General features: G+C 40.2%; 1 protein-coding gene across 8 annotated transcripts in view; it reads left to right on the top strand.

Moving 5' to 3' along the window:
- The window catches only part of dlg3 (discs, large homolog 3 (Drosophila)), a 171,051-nt gene that overhangs the window by 28,683 nt on the left and 123,969 nt on the right, over positions 1 to 18,399 (top strand). For 2 of the 8 annotated variants that reach the window (XM_049484440.1, XM_049484442.1), the window contains one exon: positions 104 to 214. In XM_049484440.1, the coding sequence (XP_049340397.1) occupies positions 104 to 214 (111 nt within the window). Of the gene's footprint in view, positions 1 to 103; positions 215 to 7,987; positions 14,144 to 15,477; positions 15,582 to 18,399 lie in introns of those variants that run through there. The other 6 variants (XM_049484439.1, XM_049484441.1, XM_022684287.2 and 3 more) reach the window with 6 other exon arrangements.

Below are 18,399 nucleotides of genomic sequence, written 5' to 3'. Positions count from 1 at the left end.
ATCAGATCTATTTAAAGTGATAAATGTCACACTTTAGTTACTCACTCTTAATCTCTGATAGTGCTGCTGTGTCTGATGTTTTCTTGTTTGATGCGTCTTACAGAACTCGGAGGAGGAGTGTGTGTCACGAGTGCGAGTGACCAGCAGGAGGAGCCCACAGAAGGTGGAGAGGGTGGCTGGGCTTGTGAGTCGCTCCCATGTGGAGACACCCAAGGTTAGTAGGAAAATGGGAGTGACTTAGTTGGAGCTGAATGGAGATGACTGATACTCATACACTTAAACACAGTCCAGTCAGAATATTATGACCACTCGCTTGTTTCAGCAGTCTTTGTACAGTTTTATCAGCTCCACTGATCATATAGGACACTTTGTAGTTCTATAATAATTACAGACTGCAGTTCTGTATCTGTTTCTCTGTATACTTTATTATTATTAGCCTTCTTTCACCCACAGGACAGAAAACCACCACAGAGCAGCTATTATTATTATTATTATTATTATTTGGTTGGTGGGTCACTATTATTCTCAGCACTGCAGTGATTAACACTGATTAGCATGGTGGTGGTGTATGAGTTCTTAGTGTGTGTTAAACTGGTACAGTGGGTGGATAAGGTAGAGCAGCAGTGCTGCTGGAGTTTTTAAACACATCAGAGTCACTGCTGGACTGAGAATAGTCCACCAACCAGATCAATCAGAAATATCCAGCCAATAGCGTTCTATGGGCAGTGTCCTACACGCAGCATTCTGAGACCACTAATGATGGACTAAAGGATGGGCTTCTACAATTTCGTACCTATAACCAAATCTGTTTCTAGCAGAGAAGGGTTTTGATCCATCGATCACTGGATTATAGGTACACCATGCTTCCTTCCACTGCAATGCTCTGATTCATAACACCCTAGAATAAGACTCCATAATAAGAGACCAGGGTCTTATCCACTAGGTTTTCAAACTGGTACCACATCTCAGATGGTACACTAGATGATCTCAGAAGAAATCAGTTTGTAGACCCAAAAACTACTGCTGGAAGGGCTGCACGTTAATGGAAACAATTTTTTTCAGCAATATATATCGCGATATTAAACAATGCAGGGCCCATGATGTCACCAGACCCGCCGGACCACCTGGACCAATCAAGAGCTGAGTCAGCACCGAGCTCTCAAAACCCGAGGAAAACAGCAAAACAGCAATAATCAGCAGTAATCAGCCCTTTAATCTGGCATTTAAATGGCTTTTTAAAAGGTAAATAAGTTTTGTTTTTCTGGGATTAAAAGCGTGAATTCAGCTGAAAATATATGCACTGCAAAACTGTGCTAAACTGAGATGCACAGCTTTCCACAAATGCCCACGTTTACAAGCACGTGCCCAACCATGTGGATGGAGGCCATGCAGTTACCTCATGTTTACTCCTGCCCCCGCCTCGCGCTTCTCAGGCAGCAGCAGCCTGTCACTCACACATTGCAACATGACGTGTTTGATTTAATTGCCTTAGGTGACATCACACATCCTACGATGTGACTATTGTGAATGCGCACATCGCGATGACGATGCTTAAACTATATATCATGCAGCCCTAATAGCATATCAGTTTATACAGTATGTAAATCTTCCTATCCTTGTTTTCACTGGAAACATTGACTAAGCAGATTCCTGCAAAACTCAATACTGGATTACAATCATATATCATAAAGATATTAATATATCTTTGGCACGAATCTAGCACATTAACAACAACTGTAGGCACTATACCATACAATAATTCCAGCTAATAGGCCACAATAAAGCTAAACTAAATAGACGTATAAATGTATTCTGTCCATTCCAGCTCTATATTATATGTCCAATGGCTCACCAAAAACATAAAACAGACGTGGCATTTATTGTGATTGCATTAATCGTCACATCATCATGTTTCATAGAGAGCTTTAATAGAAGCATCATGGCTCCAAAGTCACACAGACGAACAGGCACACAGAGATCCACTGTATCATGGCAGCCCTCATTTTCACATGCCTTCCCAATCACAACACGCCCAGCGGCACATGGCAGCACAATGCCTGCAGGCGCTGGCTTTTCAGCTGAGTGGAGAACTAGTGCGAGGGGTGGGGGGTGTGAAGAGGAGGAGGGGGAGGGGAGGAATAGAGGAGAGGAGGTGGGTGGGTGGGTGGGTGGATGAGTGCGGGGGTCTCGGCTTGTGGTTTGTGGCTTAGGAATGTAGGATCGGTGGGTTTTAAAGACGTGTCAAGTGTTGCTTCTCCGCATTAAACCATATAGAGCAGCACGAGCGGAGAACGCTCTGTTGACAGTGAGGCTGCGACGCCGAGCCGAATGAGGCGTCGTGTCTCGTTTCGTACGGAACGAGGGAGGATGGGGGGTATGAGGTGCTGGAGAAACATAGAGAGAAAGAGAGAGAGAGAGAGAGATAGGCGAGAATAAAGAGAGAGAGTTAGAAATAGAGAAAATAAGAGATAGAGAGAGAGAGAAATGGAGAGAATAAGAGAGAGAGAGAGAGTGGGGGAGGATAGAGGGAACGAGCCGGCGAAGAGAGGCGAGGGCCGGCACAGTGCAACGCAGTCAGAGCTGGAACGGACACCCAGAGTTCAGCCTTCTCAGGGTTTCCATGGAAACCGAATTCCTCCCTCTGCTCGCATCCCCACAGACTGGCTGCCTTGCTCGCTCGCTCGCTCTCTCTCCCTCCCTCTGTCTCTGTTTTTCCGTCTCTTTTGCATCTCTCTACCTCTCTGCGCTCCTATCGCACGAGTATAAGGTACGCCATCATAACATGAGCTAAAGCACGCCGGCGAAAAATCACGAGATATGTGGACTCGCACATGCTAACAAGTGAATGAATGAAGGCTGTACGGTTAATCATATCTTTATCAATTTCGCGATTTTAGTTTTCCCAATATATATCACGACATATCGCTGCAGACTGTGATCATGTGACATAGCTAACTAAGCTGGAGGCAGAGCGAGGTAGAGGACAAGACGTGGTCTAGCAAAAGCTAGAAAATTAATGTATGAAGGCTATGATATGATTAATCATATTATTATCGCGATATTAGTTTTCCTAATATATCACGACATACCGCTGCAGACTGTGATCATGTGACATAACTAACTAAGCTGGAGGCGGAGCGAGGTAGAGCATGCAACATGTGTACTAGCAAATGCTGGCACATGAATGAATGAAGGCTGTATGGTTAATTATATTTTATAATCGTCGCGATATTAGTTTTCCCGACATTGAAAACAGATGCTTCTCTTCACGCTGCAGACTGTGATCATGTGACATAACTAACTAAGCTGGAGGCGGAGTGAGGTAGAGCATGCAACATGTGTACTAGCAAATGCTGGCACATGAATGAATGAAGGCTGTATGATTAATTACATTTGTATAATCCCCACAATATTCGTTTTCCAAATATATATCACAACATATTGTTGCAGGCTGTGATCATGTGACATAACTAACTAAGCTGGAGGCGGAGTGAGGTAGAGCATGCAACTTGTGTACTAGAAAATGCTGGCAAATGAATGAATGAAGGCTGTATGGTTAATTATATTTTTATAATCGGCGCAATATTAGTTTTCCAGATATATATCGCAACATATTGTTGCAGGCTGTGATCATGTGACATAATTAACTAAGCTGGAGGCGGAGCGAGGTACAGCTTGAGACATGTGGACTAGCAAATGCTAACAAGTAAATGAATAAAGGCTGTTTAGATCATATTTTTATCATTGTTGCGATATTAGTTTTCCAACATATCACAACATAGGGTCTCTCTTCACGCTGCAGACTGTGATCATGTGACATAACTAACTAAGCTGAACGTGAAATGAGGTAGAGCATTAAAGGTGTATACTAGCAAATGCTAACAACTAAATGAATGGCCTTGCCTAAAACCAAGATTAATCTTATTTTTATCATCATTCCAGTACTTTTTTCATGATAAACTCATTGAAAGGGCTGTCATAATGCCTTAAAATAGTATCAATAAATTAACGAATTAGAAAAGATGGCATAATGAGGTAGGGTTAAGTTCAGCACCTTCTTTAATAAGATATAGTGACTCAAATGTGCCTCAGAAGGGTATGGGGAGTTTAGCCACAATGCTAACAGACAATTTCATCAGAGTTAGAGCCGGAATGCTAACAGCTAGCTTGGCACCTTCCATAATAAGATACAGCATAGTGGCTCCAATGTGCTTAGGAAGTTTAAGGGCAGTTTAGCGCTGATGCTAACAGCTGGTCTCAACAGGGTTAGAGCTGTGATGCTAACAGACACAGGAGCTAACATCTGCAGGATTGAAACAGGTTAGTCATGATGCTAAGAGCTGATTAGGGCTGCGATGCTAACAGACACAGGAGCTGGGCCTGACAGTTTTGGAGCGGATTAGCCAAAATACTAATACTGATACAACCAGCCTTGACAGGGTTGGGTCTGTGATTCTGACACTGAGACTGAGCAGCTAGATTTGTAACTTCTTTAATAAGATTGCCCTGATGCTAACAGCTGGCCTCAACAGGGTTAGAGCCACAATGCTAACAGACATCCACCAGTTTTGAGCCTTTTTAAATAAAATATATGGTCTTAAATGTGCTCTGTGTTTCTTTGATTAGAAACACAGATTTCTGAAAGAGTGCCTCCAGACATTTTTAGTCCAGTCATTTCTTCCAACTGATCAGCAAGCATTCTCAATTTACTCCTTTTACTCAGCTCTATATCTTCGCTCTTCACTGGTTCCTCCAATTACTCTCTCCTCCATTTCTTACTCATTCCCTTTCCTTCAAACTCCCATTCACTTCCTGTGCACCTCATACACTCCTCCTCTACGTCTCTATTCCTCTATTCGTCACTTTCTCTCTCTTTTTTCCTGTAGCTCTACCCCTATCATTACACTGTCACTCAGATGTGCAGTGTTTGGTGCAGCAGCTGTTTTCTGCCACCGGCCCTATTAATAGGAGTCACATCCTTCATAGCATAGAGCTTTTGGTTTATTGTCTCTGGGAGTCTTGTAATGTGGGAGCTGTAACATAAAGTGTTGCATATTATCTCTAGTCTAGTCTCATCTTCCTAGTCTAGTCCTAGTACCTACCTACAGCATTTCACGCATTTCAACAAAACGCAGAAACACTGGAAGCATTGATTAGATTGAGTCTGAACAAAAGGAAATTGTTTGCTTTAAAATTCCACCATGCTTAGACATGATCATGACATGTGAAAAGCATCCAGCATCAAGGCCTGTGACAGATCTTCACAGCGATTCATAGAGGCACACTGTGTTCTATACAGCATTGCCCCTGCGTTTCTTTCATTTCATTCAGACGACGCTCAGTAAAAGGACCCCTGTCACTTTAAGACTGCCTGTGTCTCATCCTGCCTTATATGGGCATGCATCCTGTCAGGTGATTAGAGAGCAGTCGCATGGGCTGATATGAGAATGCACAGAAATTCCAGAAATTTTCTATAGATGCCGTGCTGGGCGAGAGCGTGTGCAAGGGGCGTGAGACAGGCTGGGGGGCTTATGTAATGGGGGGGTTGCAGGAGCTGACAGTGAGACTGACAGATGTAAGGTATTTGCCGGAAGGTGAGCTCTGCGCTCAGACAGTGTGTGGATTTTCTCCCGTTCCTGCCCATTTAAATGAACAAGCTTTACTGATCAACCTAAAGATTAATACAGGGAAAGATCTGAGCTAGGGCCCTATAAAATATGTTGTATTTGTTCTGTTTTTAGGTTTTTATTTGTGCTGTCAAGTCATACAGAATATATAATTAATTACATGCAATGTGAATAATTAATCTAAATTAATCACATTTAATTGCATTCATCATCAAATAATTTTAAACTGTACAGTTCAATTGAATTTTAACTGAGGAGCAAATGAATTAATGAATAATTGGACAACTGGCATAGATTTTATTGTCATTTCACATCACGTGGTACATGAGCTGGAACGAAATTATATTCTCACCGTCCAGATTACACTCAAAGAGCAATTCTAAAATAGATAAATATAAACACAAAATAAAATAGAATAAAAATACAACAACAAAATAGATAAGATAAATACACAAAATATAAAGGAGTAGGGAAGTAGCAGCAACATGAAGTCCAAACTGCAAATGTTTATTATTATGTAAAAGTTCCCTCTAATTCATATCAGTCAGTAACAGATGCTGTAAATACTGTATATCTCTACAACACTAGACCAGTTTATTATAGCTTGATGTTCCTTTATTCACCTAAACGTTACACACTATTATAGAAGACATTCACACGATCAGAGGTTATTTTATGTTATGAGGTTATGTTAGTTTCAGCGGATTCTACACTACTCAAATATGTCTTAATGAGTAACTACCCATACACATACATTTCTCATTAAAAGCTGACATACGCTGCTCTGTTATAATAAAATATACCAGTCCTGCTTTAAATGCTTGAAAATGAGATTGCAAATATTAACAGAATTGAGATATTTGAACACATTTGATCAAATGTTTACTTAATAACCTTCAAACAAATAAAATAGTCAATGTTCTTTATTGTTTTAGTACATTTTAATACGATTTGCTCTGGGGGCTTTTAATATGAAGCTAAAATTGGTGGTTAATGTTAATGGCTAACAGCTAACTGGTGATGCTAGCTGTTATTCAAGGTGAATTAATGGCTGATGTTTGATCTCTTACTAAATATTCTATGTTTAGTTTAGGGGTAGATTTTTGTTGTTACATTACTTTCATTACTTTTTGTTATAATTGCATTATTATTTTATACAAATTCAGGGTCTTGCTAAGTTACTGTTTACGAAATAGACAAACATTTTTCAGGTTTTTTTTTGTTTCTAGTGAATGTATGACACTTTATTTAATATTTATTATTATTTAGTTGAAATAGTATATTATTTTAGTTTTGCCATATCGCCAAGAATATTGTTTTTGCAAAAATACCCTGAAATATCGTGATATTATTTTAAGGCCATATCTAATACACACCACCCCTAGTTAACACAGGCTTCTGCTTTTCTGTGCTTTTCTTTAAACAGGGCCGTAGCGTTCTGATTGGATTGGCATCCCTTTGACACCCTAATCATGCTTACCTTTCTTTTCCTTTCTCTCTCTCCTAGTCTCTCTCTCTCTCTCTCTCTCTCTCTCTCTCTCTCTCCCCCTCATGCTATTCCTTAGTATGACAGATGCAGACAGTTCTGGCCACTGATTGGCTCCGACTGCAGAGACATACACGCTCTTTTTATATTTTTATGTTATATAATCTTTGAAGGAGTAGGATTCTTTCCCTAGAGGTACACTAGATACGCCCACATGTGCTCACACACTGGCAGAGACACACACACACACACGCACACACACACACACATCCAAACACATGACATAATGCCAACATGTAATGCATGCATACAAGCATGTTCTGCCCCTCTGCCTTCCCCTCTAATCTGCATCTCCAATCATGGAGATTGGAAGGCGCTGTGTGGAGAGTGCTGAACTGTGCAGGGCTGGAGCTATAGGAAGCTGCTGTGGAGAAAAGCAGGAGGAGGAGGAGGAGGATGGCCACAACATGTGCCCAGTCATGTGGGCTGTGGGAGATATGCTTGCATCGTCTTTTCCAGCCGCCAAGCACCGCCCGTACGTCCTGATTGGCTTCAGCAGCGGTAGTGTGCACTTGCTCCCCAGATCAGAGCCTCCGCTGGCCCTCTGCTCCCTCTCCCAGATTAGAAAAGTTTACTCATTTCATTTCTGTTCAACTGGCACACTTTATAATATTAGCTAATCAACCAAATCCAGTATCAAGAATCAAGTCAAAATTTTGATCACTGAAATGGAATGGGTAACACTTTAAAATAAGGGTCACAATTAATTGTAGCACTTTATACTAAGTGTTAATTTACAGTATTTACAACAAAATGTCTTAAGTAACTTATTAAATCAGTACAATGTTTAACATGTTTAACTAATCTCTGATCTATTAAAGACATTATTTAACCATTTAACAATGCCTACTACTGTCATAAATATGTCATATTTGTGACTCTTGTTACCAAATTAACAGTCATTAGGACAGTAATAAACATTGTTAAATGATTAAGTAATGTCTAAACTAAGCATAAATTAAGACACTAGTTAAGACGTAATTAAACTTAAACTAAACTAAACTAAAAATGTTAGGGCTCCGAGTGGTTCAGGCGCTGCCACTGTGATCAGTAGATTGCTGTTTAAAATCATGCTGCATCAGCAGCCGGAGTCTGAGAGAGCACAGTTGGCCATGCTCACTCTGGATGGATTCAGTAGATGACACTCTCTCCCCACATCACTCCTAGGGTGATGTCGATCAGCACATGGCATCTGTGAGCTGATGTATTGAAACCGAGTCACTGCGCTTTTCTCTGAGTGCACTGTGATGCTACTCGGCAATGCTATATTCACAACAGCTTGAAAGGTGGTTGAGTGGGTGCGATAGTCTGCATAGCAAATTGGGTAGAGAAGCAGGTTTAAAAAAATATTGGTACCACTTTAAAATAAGACTACCTTTATGATTTTTAAGGCAACCTACAACCTAATTACTAACTATTAATAAACTAATTGTAAACCATTTATAAACCCATTATAAAGGTAGTCTTATTTTAAAGTGGTACCAAAATATTAAAAAAATGTAATGCTCAAGAATTTTGTAAATAATAGTAAGTACTCTTAATAAGTGTACCTTTATTGTAAAGCGTTACCATTGAAAAGTGTATAAAAATGCATTTCTGGGTGCAATAACTGATCATAAATTATGAATTATGAATTATGAAGTTATTGAGGAGTCAGCTATGTTTTGTCTGGCACTCTGAAGAAATGTTTAAAAATATAAAATATAAAAAATAAGATTACCTTACTAATACACATGACTATTAGGTTTAACACAGTTACTTAATCCTTCTTTTCTTTCTTTTCCATTTTACAATCAATGAAATCATTAGTTGCAGCCCCAGTGTACACATATAGCAAAACCGAAATAAACTAAACATAAACTAAACTGGCACAGTCTCCCTAAATGTTACGAGAATAGAGTATAATCATAATGAAAGGAGTTGCCGTTGCATATAATTATGTGTGGCTGTGCCCGCTGTGCCGCCTAGCAGAGCTGGATGGTACAGTGCGCAGTCAGTGTACGGACTCAGTCAGTTACACAAACAAGGCAGTTCATGCAGGAATTAACAAGAAAATACACACACACACACACACACACACACACACACACACACACACACACACACACATACACACATAAACAAACACCCACATCACATCACTTACTGCTCTCTCTGTCAGGGTTCATATGCATCCATAAGTGGCGTATACTATTTTAGGAATGATACAGTTATGCTATATCCTCCTGAGACCTGGAAATCATTTTGCTTCGCTGTAATGGACACAGGCCTGGGAGTCACAGACCGGCACCAATTATGCAATCTGTTTGTTAGAATCTTGCTGTACTGTGCTCAAGAAGACATCCTGCACTGTACAGTGAGGCCTCGTTTCAGGGGGTGTGGCCAACCAAGCACAGCCACTATTTTTTCAAAATAAACGGCATCGCAGATTACTTTTTTTTTTGCTATATACAGCACAGGAAAAAAATAAGAGACTTGAAAATGACCATTAAACCAAGCTGATCTGCTTGAATTTTTGCACTAGGAGTGGCACAAAGTTATCCAAAAGCAGTGTGTAAGACTGGTGGAGGAGAACATACCAAGATGCATAAAAAATTGTTTTCTTTGCATTATTTAAGGCCTGAAAGCTCTGCATTTTTGTTATTTCAAAATCTACAAATAAATGCTCTAAATGACAATATTTTTATTTGGAATTTGGGAGAAATGTTGTCCGTAGATGATAGAATAAAACAATAATGTTAATTTTATTCAAACATAAACCTATAAATAGCAAAATCAGAAAAAATGATTTATAAACTGAAGTGGTCCAGGTATCTGCGCCGTACAATAGCAATCCGCCAAAGTCAGAGTGCACCTGCCTCTTAAATGGAATGGCAAGTGACCTGCTGATTAATTTATTTCACGGTAAGCTCAAAACACTTCCATGATTAATTAAAATAATTACTACATGCCTTTTGCACGTTTCGAGCTGCACAAGGTGTACTGTTCCTGTCGCTATGATAGCAAAGACACACTGACACACAGTGCACAGTTGACGGCTTGCCTGTTGTTTGTTAAAATAGGGCCAATATTGTCCATTTCAATACAGACTGTGTAGTCCAAAATCCGATCTCCTCCGTTTCTGTCAGTGGACAATCTCCACCTCAAGACTCCAACCCCCAGAATGCATCTGTCTCTAACATGGGTCCGGACTCTACCAATCAGCGTGTTTTGTTTCTCGTCATCACTGGAATTTTAAGATTGTTTTCAGCTGTGTTTGATTAACTTTGTGTATTTAAGGCTGTCTATTTCATATGTTTTCCGCAAAGTTTTGCCACTGTTATCCAGCGACATACCGAGCGTTCTTTCTCTAATTGTATTTTCGTGTATGAACCGTTTTTTCTCTTTTTTGACTCAATTTTTGTCTCGCCTTTTCTGCTTTGTTTACTTAGTGCTCCTTCGGTTTTTGAGCCTTATATTTTAGCTTAGGATTACTCTTATGTCTAGTGATTTGGCTCTGATCTATTGGTTTACTGTTTCTCTGGTTTTGATCCTTGCCTGTATTACTACTACGCTCTCTGATTTTGTCCCTCATATTAAAGCCTAATCTTGTTTTACCGTGTGTCTCTGACTCCAGTCTGTGGCGTTACAATATTAGGAAGAAATTCAGTCAGTGTTTTGTGTTTTTCATGCCAAATTGCTAGTTTGCAAATGCAAAGATCAAGAGGTGCGTTTTCTGTAATATTTGTCAAATTTATGAGTCCATAGACTGATTGATACTGCTCACTTACCACCCGATCTAAAGTCATGCTACTTATTTGTACATTTGTAAACCTTAATATGAACCTTAATGTGAATCTTAGTTTTGGAAGCATCTTTTCAAGGCAGTTGTTGTCTTCTATGTAAGGATAGTTTTTTAATTCCCTGTGTTTCACTGCCGTTCTGTGTGATTAATATTTGCAACTCATCAGCAACCAAGTCCTTCCTGCATTCTACAGTCCGCTCTCTGACAGGTGATTATACATAGCATAGATTATACAAGCTGGAATTCTGAGTTTCTGAATTACCACTTTTGTTGGTAATATACATTGCGATATGGTCCTAAAATAATATCACAATATTTCATGGTGTTTTCATGATAATGATACTCTTGGCGATATGACAAAACACTGAATAAAAAAAAATTAAGAATACACGACTGCAACAAAATGAAAATTAATTTTTATTATTGCATACGATATTATATGGCACACCTTTAGCTAAGATATTTTAAAAAATAGAAGAATTTTATCAGATTTGTAACAGAATCAATGAACCAGAATGTCATGATACTAATAATACTAATAATGCACTCCAAATATCTCCATATATGCAGGATTAAAGTAAAATAAATGATAGTGGACAGATATAATCTGTCTCTAGTAGATATATAATGGGAAATGAGAACAGTGTGAATTTTTCTTTTGATAAAAACAGTAAAAGAGTAGTACCCTGATGTGATAATTAGGGGTGGGTGATATGGCACGATATTTTAGGGTATAATATCATTCACGATATTAAAAAATGATGCCGATATTATTGCGTACGATACGATATAGCTTACCCCTGCATGGTATGCATTCATAAAAGGTTTATGATGCAGAAATGCAGTTGGTATGATGTGATTAATTAATATAGCATAGGCTAAACGATTCAGTAAGACCAGGAAATGGCATAATAAACCTCAGTATTCTCATTTATTAATATTATTATTATTATATTCAGGAATATCTTATTGAAGGAGTTCTTGAAATGTGACTTCTCTCCAGTCTGTACTTAATTTATTCTCTCCAGACTTTCAGCCAGCCTTTCTTTTCATTCTCACTCTCAGTCTTTCCTTCCCCCTCTCACACCACCTACGCTCAGACCCAAGTGTGTAATTCTTATTCTTAAGTGGAGATGCATATGAAGATGTTACAGTGTCATCATGGGGCTGATGTTCTCTACTGTATAGCAGCATAAAAGCTCCAAATATATATATTATTTGTCATTGCATGTCCCGCGATGTGAGTATTGCGCTTGTGTACATTGTGATGATGGTGCTGAAATGGTACATGGTGCGGCCCAAGTTGTAACTAAATGTGGTGTAATTTAAATTATGTTTCTTGAAGTAGCCTAATCTTTACTAATCTCAGCATCAGTTAATACATTAAATGATCCAACAATAAAAGAAGAAAATGATTGGTTAACTGTGGCTAGACCAGATGAAATGATTGAACCTACTACTGTTTAACTAAGCTAGGCTCACAGGAAATGCAGAAATAGAAAGACTAGTTCCTCCAGCTTTAACTCAATCCTGATCTGCTTTATAACAGACCCACACTGTCTTATATTGAGGAGGAATCAGATGAACGTTGGAATCTGTGGATCTGTGGTTTAGATCTGTGTGTGGTTTCTGCAGCCATGCTGATTTTCTGGTGCGCCGGCCCTTTAAGAGCAGTCAACGAAGCGCTGAAGTCCTGTTGGTGCTGCTGCTGATGGCCGTGCTGCGAGTTGATTGGCTGTGGCTGTCAGAGCCGAGGTGCTGGAGGGATGCTGCTACGCATCTCGCTCTCCCCCTCTCTGCCTCTCTCTCTCTCTCTCTATCTCTCTCTCTCTCTCGCTCTCTCGCTCTCTCACTCGCTCTCTCCCTCGCTCTCTTGCTCTCTCTCTCTCTCTGCCCATCTCGCTTGCTCACATCCCTCTGTATAATCCACATCTAGGGCAAGCGGCTGAGAGGCAATCCAGAGCTCAGCTCCTCTCTGCAGGCTGAGAAAAGAGAGAGAGAGAGAAAAAGAGAGAGAAATCGCTTCCCATCGCAGGAGAAGAGAGGAAGAACAGGAGGAAAGCTCGCTGGTAAAAACAAAAAAACGAGAAATACGGAGGAAGATTTGATCACGGATATCATTTATATATATACAAATCGTTTATATATATATTTGTACACACGCATATAGACATCTATATATACCTATTATATATACAATATATATATATATATATACATATACCTGTATAGAGCAGTGTACTTGTGCTTGTCTGTTTATATTAATATTTTTATATGTATTATTTGTGTGTGTGTAAATATATACATATATAAACAAATGAATATATATATTTATGAATTTATATGTACATCACTGTGAACCGCGTACGGCAAGAAGAAGAATAAGAAGATTCTGTCATCGGGGCTGGTCTCTGATTGCGAGATCGTATATACAGTATTTTCTGCGTTATTTTCCCAAATCTTTTGCATCGAACAGAGGAAGACTACAGTCCTTTTGTATTACTCCACTCGTTTCCTGCCTGCTGCCTCCTCGTCTGCTTTTTTCTGGATTGGGAGGAACAAAGAGGGGGATAACAGGGCTCACGAAAGAGGAGAGAGGAACCGGTGACGTTTCCCGAGATTTGCGTGCGATTCCTGCGATTCGTACGTTTGGCGCGGTCCGTGCGGTTCCCTGAGCCGAGCGGCACCTTGTGCTGTGTTTGATCTGAGCAGGCGGAGGCATCAGCATCAGCATCAGCTTCAGCGGCTACAGCAACAGCAGCAGCAGCATCTTCAGCAGCGAGAGAGAGAGAGCGAGAGAGCGCCACGCCGTGTGAGCCAGCCAGCATGCACAAACACCACCACTGCTGTAAGTGCCCAGAATGCTATGAGGTGACCCGCATGGCTGCCCTGCGCAGGATGGACGCCCCGGCGTACGGAGACTGGCAGCCGGAACCCTACGGATACCCGGCCGGCTACGGCGGCGGCCAGACCCTGCCGCCCCAGACATCAGGTGGGGGAGCTGGCATGAGCGGAGGGGGCACGCTGGGGAGAAGTAAGGGGAAAATGATGTCGGCTGGGGGTCCTGGAGGCCCCAACCCCAAGAGCCAGTCCAAGGGTGGTCCCAAGGTGAACGGCAACAACTCGGGAGGGCAAGCCGGATGGTGGCCGGAGTGCACCTGCTCCAATCGGGACTGGTACGACCAGGTAAATGCGATTTCCATGCTTGATAATTGCCCGCGCCGCTGGGGGCGTTGAGCTCGAGCGTGCGGTTGGTGGTGTATGTGGTTGCTAGGATGGAGATGACACAAGTGTGTGAACACGTTTAGAGCTGGAGCGTTGCCTTGATCTCTTCCCTTCAAAATGAATAATGGCAACATTTTGGCTATGAAAGTGTTTTTGAGTCAGTGTTTGAGTGCTTTATCTGTGTGTGCATCTGTGTAATTTTGCTGTATTTTGATTATTGCATTGCATATTGCATGCATAATCTCTATGACTTCCTTGAGCAACCATGGCATTAATGATAGTACAGATTGTATTATTTGACTGCAGTAATAATATAAATAAGAATCTTATGATAAATATACCAGTGTTATCAATGTTAGTGTCAATCTAAATAGATTAACTCAAGATTTTGAGTTTGAGCATTAATAGTGAATGAAAAATAGACAGATACCTGCTTATAACTGCTTATAAGTATAATATGCACATACATATATATATGTGTGTGTGTATATATGTACATCGTCAGTAATTGAATTGTGATTGTCTTGATTGTAATTTTTTTTTTAAAAGCATGGACGATAGATGGAAGGATGGAGGGATAGAAGGGAGAAGATGGAGGGAGGAGGGATGGAGTGAGAGAGAGAAAGAGAGGGAGGGAGAAGGGAAGGAGGGAGGGAGTGACAGAACTGAATAGCTGCTCTCTCTTAAATAATCACTCTAAATAGCTGCTCTTATAGAATATTGCTCATCTCTTTTATCTCTTTTTTGCAACGTATATCTATCTATATCTGCAGACACACCAACTAAAAACACCTAAAACGTTTATCTTATATGTGATAAAATACTACCAATGAAGCATAAACACACTATATTATAATCTGTAGTATAATCTTCATCATATTTGAATCAGATGGCTTTTCCTATACTGGGCCTTTATAATTTTTTTAATATGCTGTATTGTAGCCATTCTAGACAGAACCTAGAAACACAAAACTGTAATTAAGTGAGGTGTGTGAGTGTGTGTGTGTGTGTGTGTGTGTGTGTGTATGATGTGTATACATGTGTGTGTGTGTGTGTGTTATAGTCAGTGTGTGTGCCTGTGTGGGTGAGCAGGGGTGGGGGAAGGGTCGCTCCTCTCAGAGTGTATGAAATGGAAGATACGGCCCCTTATGTGAGCAACAGCCTCCATGTATGTATGTATATATGTATGTATGTATGTGCAGCCCATACGAAGCGCCGCTCACCGTGCAATGCCTGGTAGGAGGGTAGGATCTGGCTGGCAGGGAGGGGGTGCTTTTATCTGTACGTTGATGAGCAGAGGGAGAGCGAAGGTGAGGGAACAGAGAGCAGGAGCATGGCACTAAAATGGAGGGTGAAGACTGGAGCAGAAAGCCGGGATGGCAGAGGATTCATCCATCAGGTTCACAGTGCTTTATATGCTATATAAAGAGAGATAGAGAGAGAAAGAGAGGAGAGAGAGAGAGAGAGCTATGGGGAAATTGTGCTGTATATTCATTGGTGTGTGTGTGTGTGTGTTTTAGGTTCTATGCATGATTTTACCTCGTGTATTTAGTTAAATTAGTCAGATATTTCAATTTTATTGAATCCTCTAGTGTATATAGTGTGTATATTAATATTTGCCATATAATAGCATGGTAGGCGCTTTATTTTATTTTATTTTATTTTTCATAAATAATATAAAGCTGATGGAGGTTTGGTTTGGTAATGATGATGATAAGGATGAAGGAAATGTAGTTAATCAGAGAAAGGAAGATCTATAACACTACAGCACACTGATTATATACACTATATTATAAAGCATAGGGCATATTATAGATTGGTGCTATAAAATGCTGCACATCGTTCATCTGAAAACCTCCACTCCGCTTACTCTGCTTCATCCACTCCGTCCATGACTCCATCTTGTCTGTCAAGATTCCAGAGGATGCTTCAGTTATCTCTGAAGGCCACATCAATACCCTATGCTTTATTTACTAAAGCCAATCTCAGACAGTACACATGAAAAAAAGCCTTTACACCATTACAGATCACATCACAAGCCTTCGTAACGCGTTATAACGTATGCGCACATGCATATTCGCTAAAAAAACGAAAAACTGCCAGCCAAACCAAGCACTGCAAAACGACTGTGCTGAAAAAAAGGTGAAAAAACCTCAACGTTGAGAAGGAACGAGAGAAATAAGCCAATAAAGGCGAGCAGGCTGGCGAGAGGCGAGAGGGGGAGGGGGTTACGTAAGAGGAGGCAGTTGGTGGAGCTGTGAGAGGAGATGCTCAGAGAGAGAGAGCAGCCATGGAGCCGTGGAGCTGTGAAGTAGCATCTGCCCCCCACTCTCTGTAGGGCAACAGTTTATTGCCTGCTAGCTCTCATTAGTGTGTGTGCTTGTTGTATGCATAGACTAGAATAGGCTACATGCCATTTTTCTGCATTTCTCTGTAACATAATCTGCAGTGAAGCCTTGTTAAAACATTTTATTTTCAGTTTTATACAGTAATACACATTTACGAGCTGCTTCTTACACTGCCATACGAATAGATGGGAGTCTAAACAGGATTCCCGCGGGTCTTAAAATGTCTTAAATTAAAATCTTGGTAATTAAGGTCTTAAATTGTCTTAAATTTACTGTAAAATTTGCTGTAGGTATTACATTTTTAGATGATGTGTTTAATGACAGTGGGAAAGCACATACTAATGTCAGCGGCGAGTTACTGGGGAGAGAACTACAGAACTAAGGTTAGCAGAGGGCTAGCTAAAATTAGCTGTGAACTAGCTAATGCTACTGGGGAGAGAACTAACGTTAGCGGGGAGTTAGCTTATATTACCGGGGAGAAAACTAGGGTTAGCGTATAGCTAGCTAACGTTACTGTGGAGAGAACTAAGGTTAGTGTAGAGCTAGCTAACGTTACTGTGGAGAGAACTAAGGTTAGTGTAGAGCTAGCTAATGTTACTGTGGAGAAAACTAAGGTTAGCGTAGAGCTAGCTAATGTTACTGTGGAGAAAACTAAGGTTAGCGTAGAGCTAGCTAATGTTACTGTGGAGAGAACTAAGGTTAGCGTAGAGCTAGCTAATGTTACTGTGGAGAAAACTAAGGTTAGCGTAGAGCTAGCTAATTTTACTGTGGAGAGAACTAAGGTTAGTGTAGAGCTAGCTAATGTTACTGTGGAGAGAACTAAGGTTAGCGTAGAGCTAGCTAATGTTACTGTGGAGAGAACTAAGGTTAGCGTAGAGCTAGCTAATGTTACTGTGGAGAGAACTAAGGTTAGCGTAGAGCTAGCTAATGTTACTGTGGAGAAAACTAAGGTTAGCGTAGAGCTAGCTAATTTTACTGTGGAGAGAACTAAGGTTAGCGAAGAGCTAGCTTACACAAGCTGCGAGCTAGCTAACATACTAAAGTTAGCGGAGAGTTAGTTATGTTACAGGGGAGAAAACTAAGGTTAGCGTAGAGCTAGCTAACATTAGTGGTGAGCTAGATAACATGCTAACATGTTCTGCAACACAATGGAACAAAATTGTTTTAATTTTCAATACAATGAATTATTTTCTACTTAAGAAGTTATGACTACATTTTTGGGCCTTAAATTATATTTATGAAGTTCTTAAAAAGCCTTATATTTTACCTTTAAAATGGAACAAGAACCTTGATAAACATTCCCCCTACAATTATAATGCACTGTATACCATATACTGATTAAATATACTATACTAATGTGGTTATACATTGTATTACAACTAGGAGTACACTGATCTTCAAAATAAAAAGCACCAAGAATGAATTGCGCATGAATAAATAAATGAATAAAGGTTACCAATAACAATAAATGCTTAAAATTATTGTATTAGACTGATATAGGAAAATCTAGGTCATATTTTTTTGAGCTACATATACAGAAGTAGTGTGTAGCGCATGAGTAATGTATGTGCAAGGCAACATGCCAGAAATGCCAGAAATATCTGCAGTTTTGGAGTTGTAGAGGTTCCTAATGGATTTCTGTGATAATCCATCCCATGCAGCTACAATATTCTCATGCAGCTCCTGCAGATTTTGTGGTAGGGGTGGTTTGGAGTGTTGACAGAGTGTCTAATAACATCCCACACATTTTAAATCATGCTTTTAAATAGGTGTGGTGATGTGTCTGGCATTGGCATAGCATCTACAGTGTCTTTAGGTCAAGCCCTTAAAACAGCAGCAGATATAACAGGGCTACTGTTTGCAGGACCT

This window comes from Astyanax mexicanus, chromosome 10 (genome assembly GCF_023375975.1).
Source record: "Astyanax mexicanus isolate ESR-SI-001 chromosome 10, AstMex3_surface, whole genome shotgun sequence".
Taxonomy (NCBI): Eukaryota; Metazoa; Chordata; class Actinopteri; order Characiformes; family Acestrorhamphidae; genus Astyanax; species Astyanax mexicanus.
This window is presented reverse-complemented; position numbering and strand designations above follow the sequence as displayed.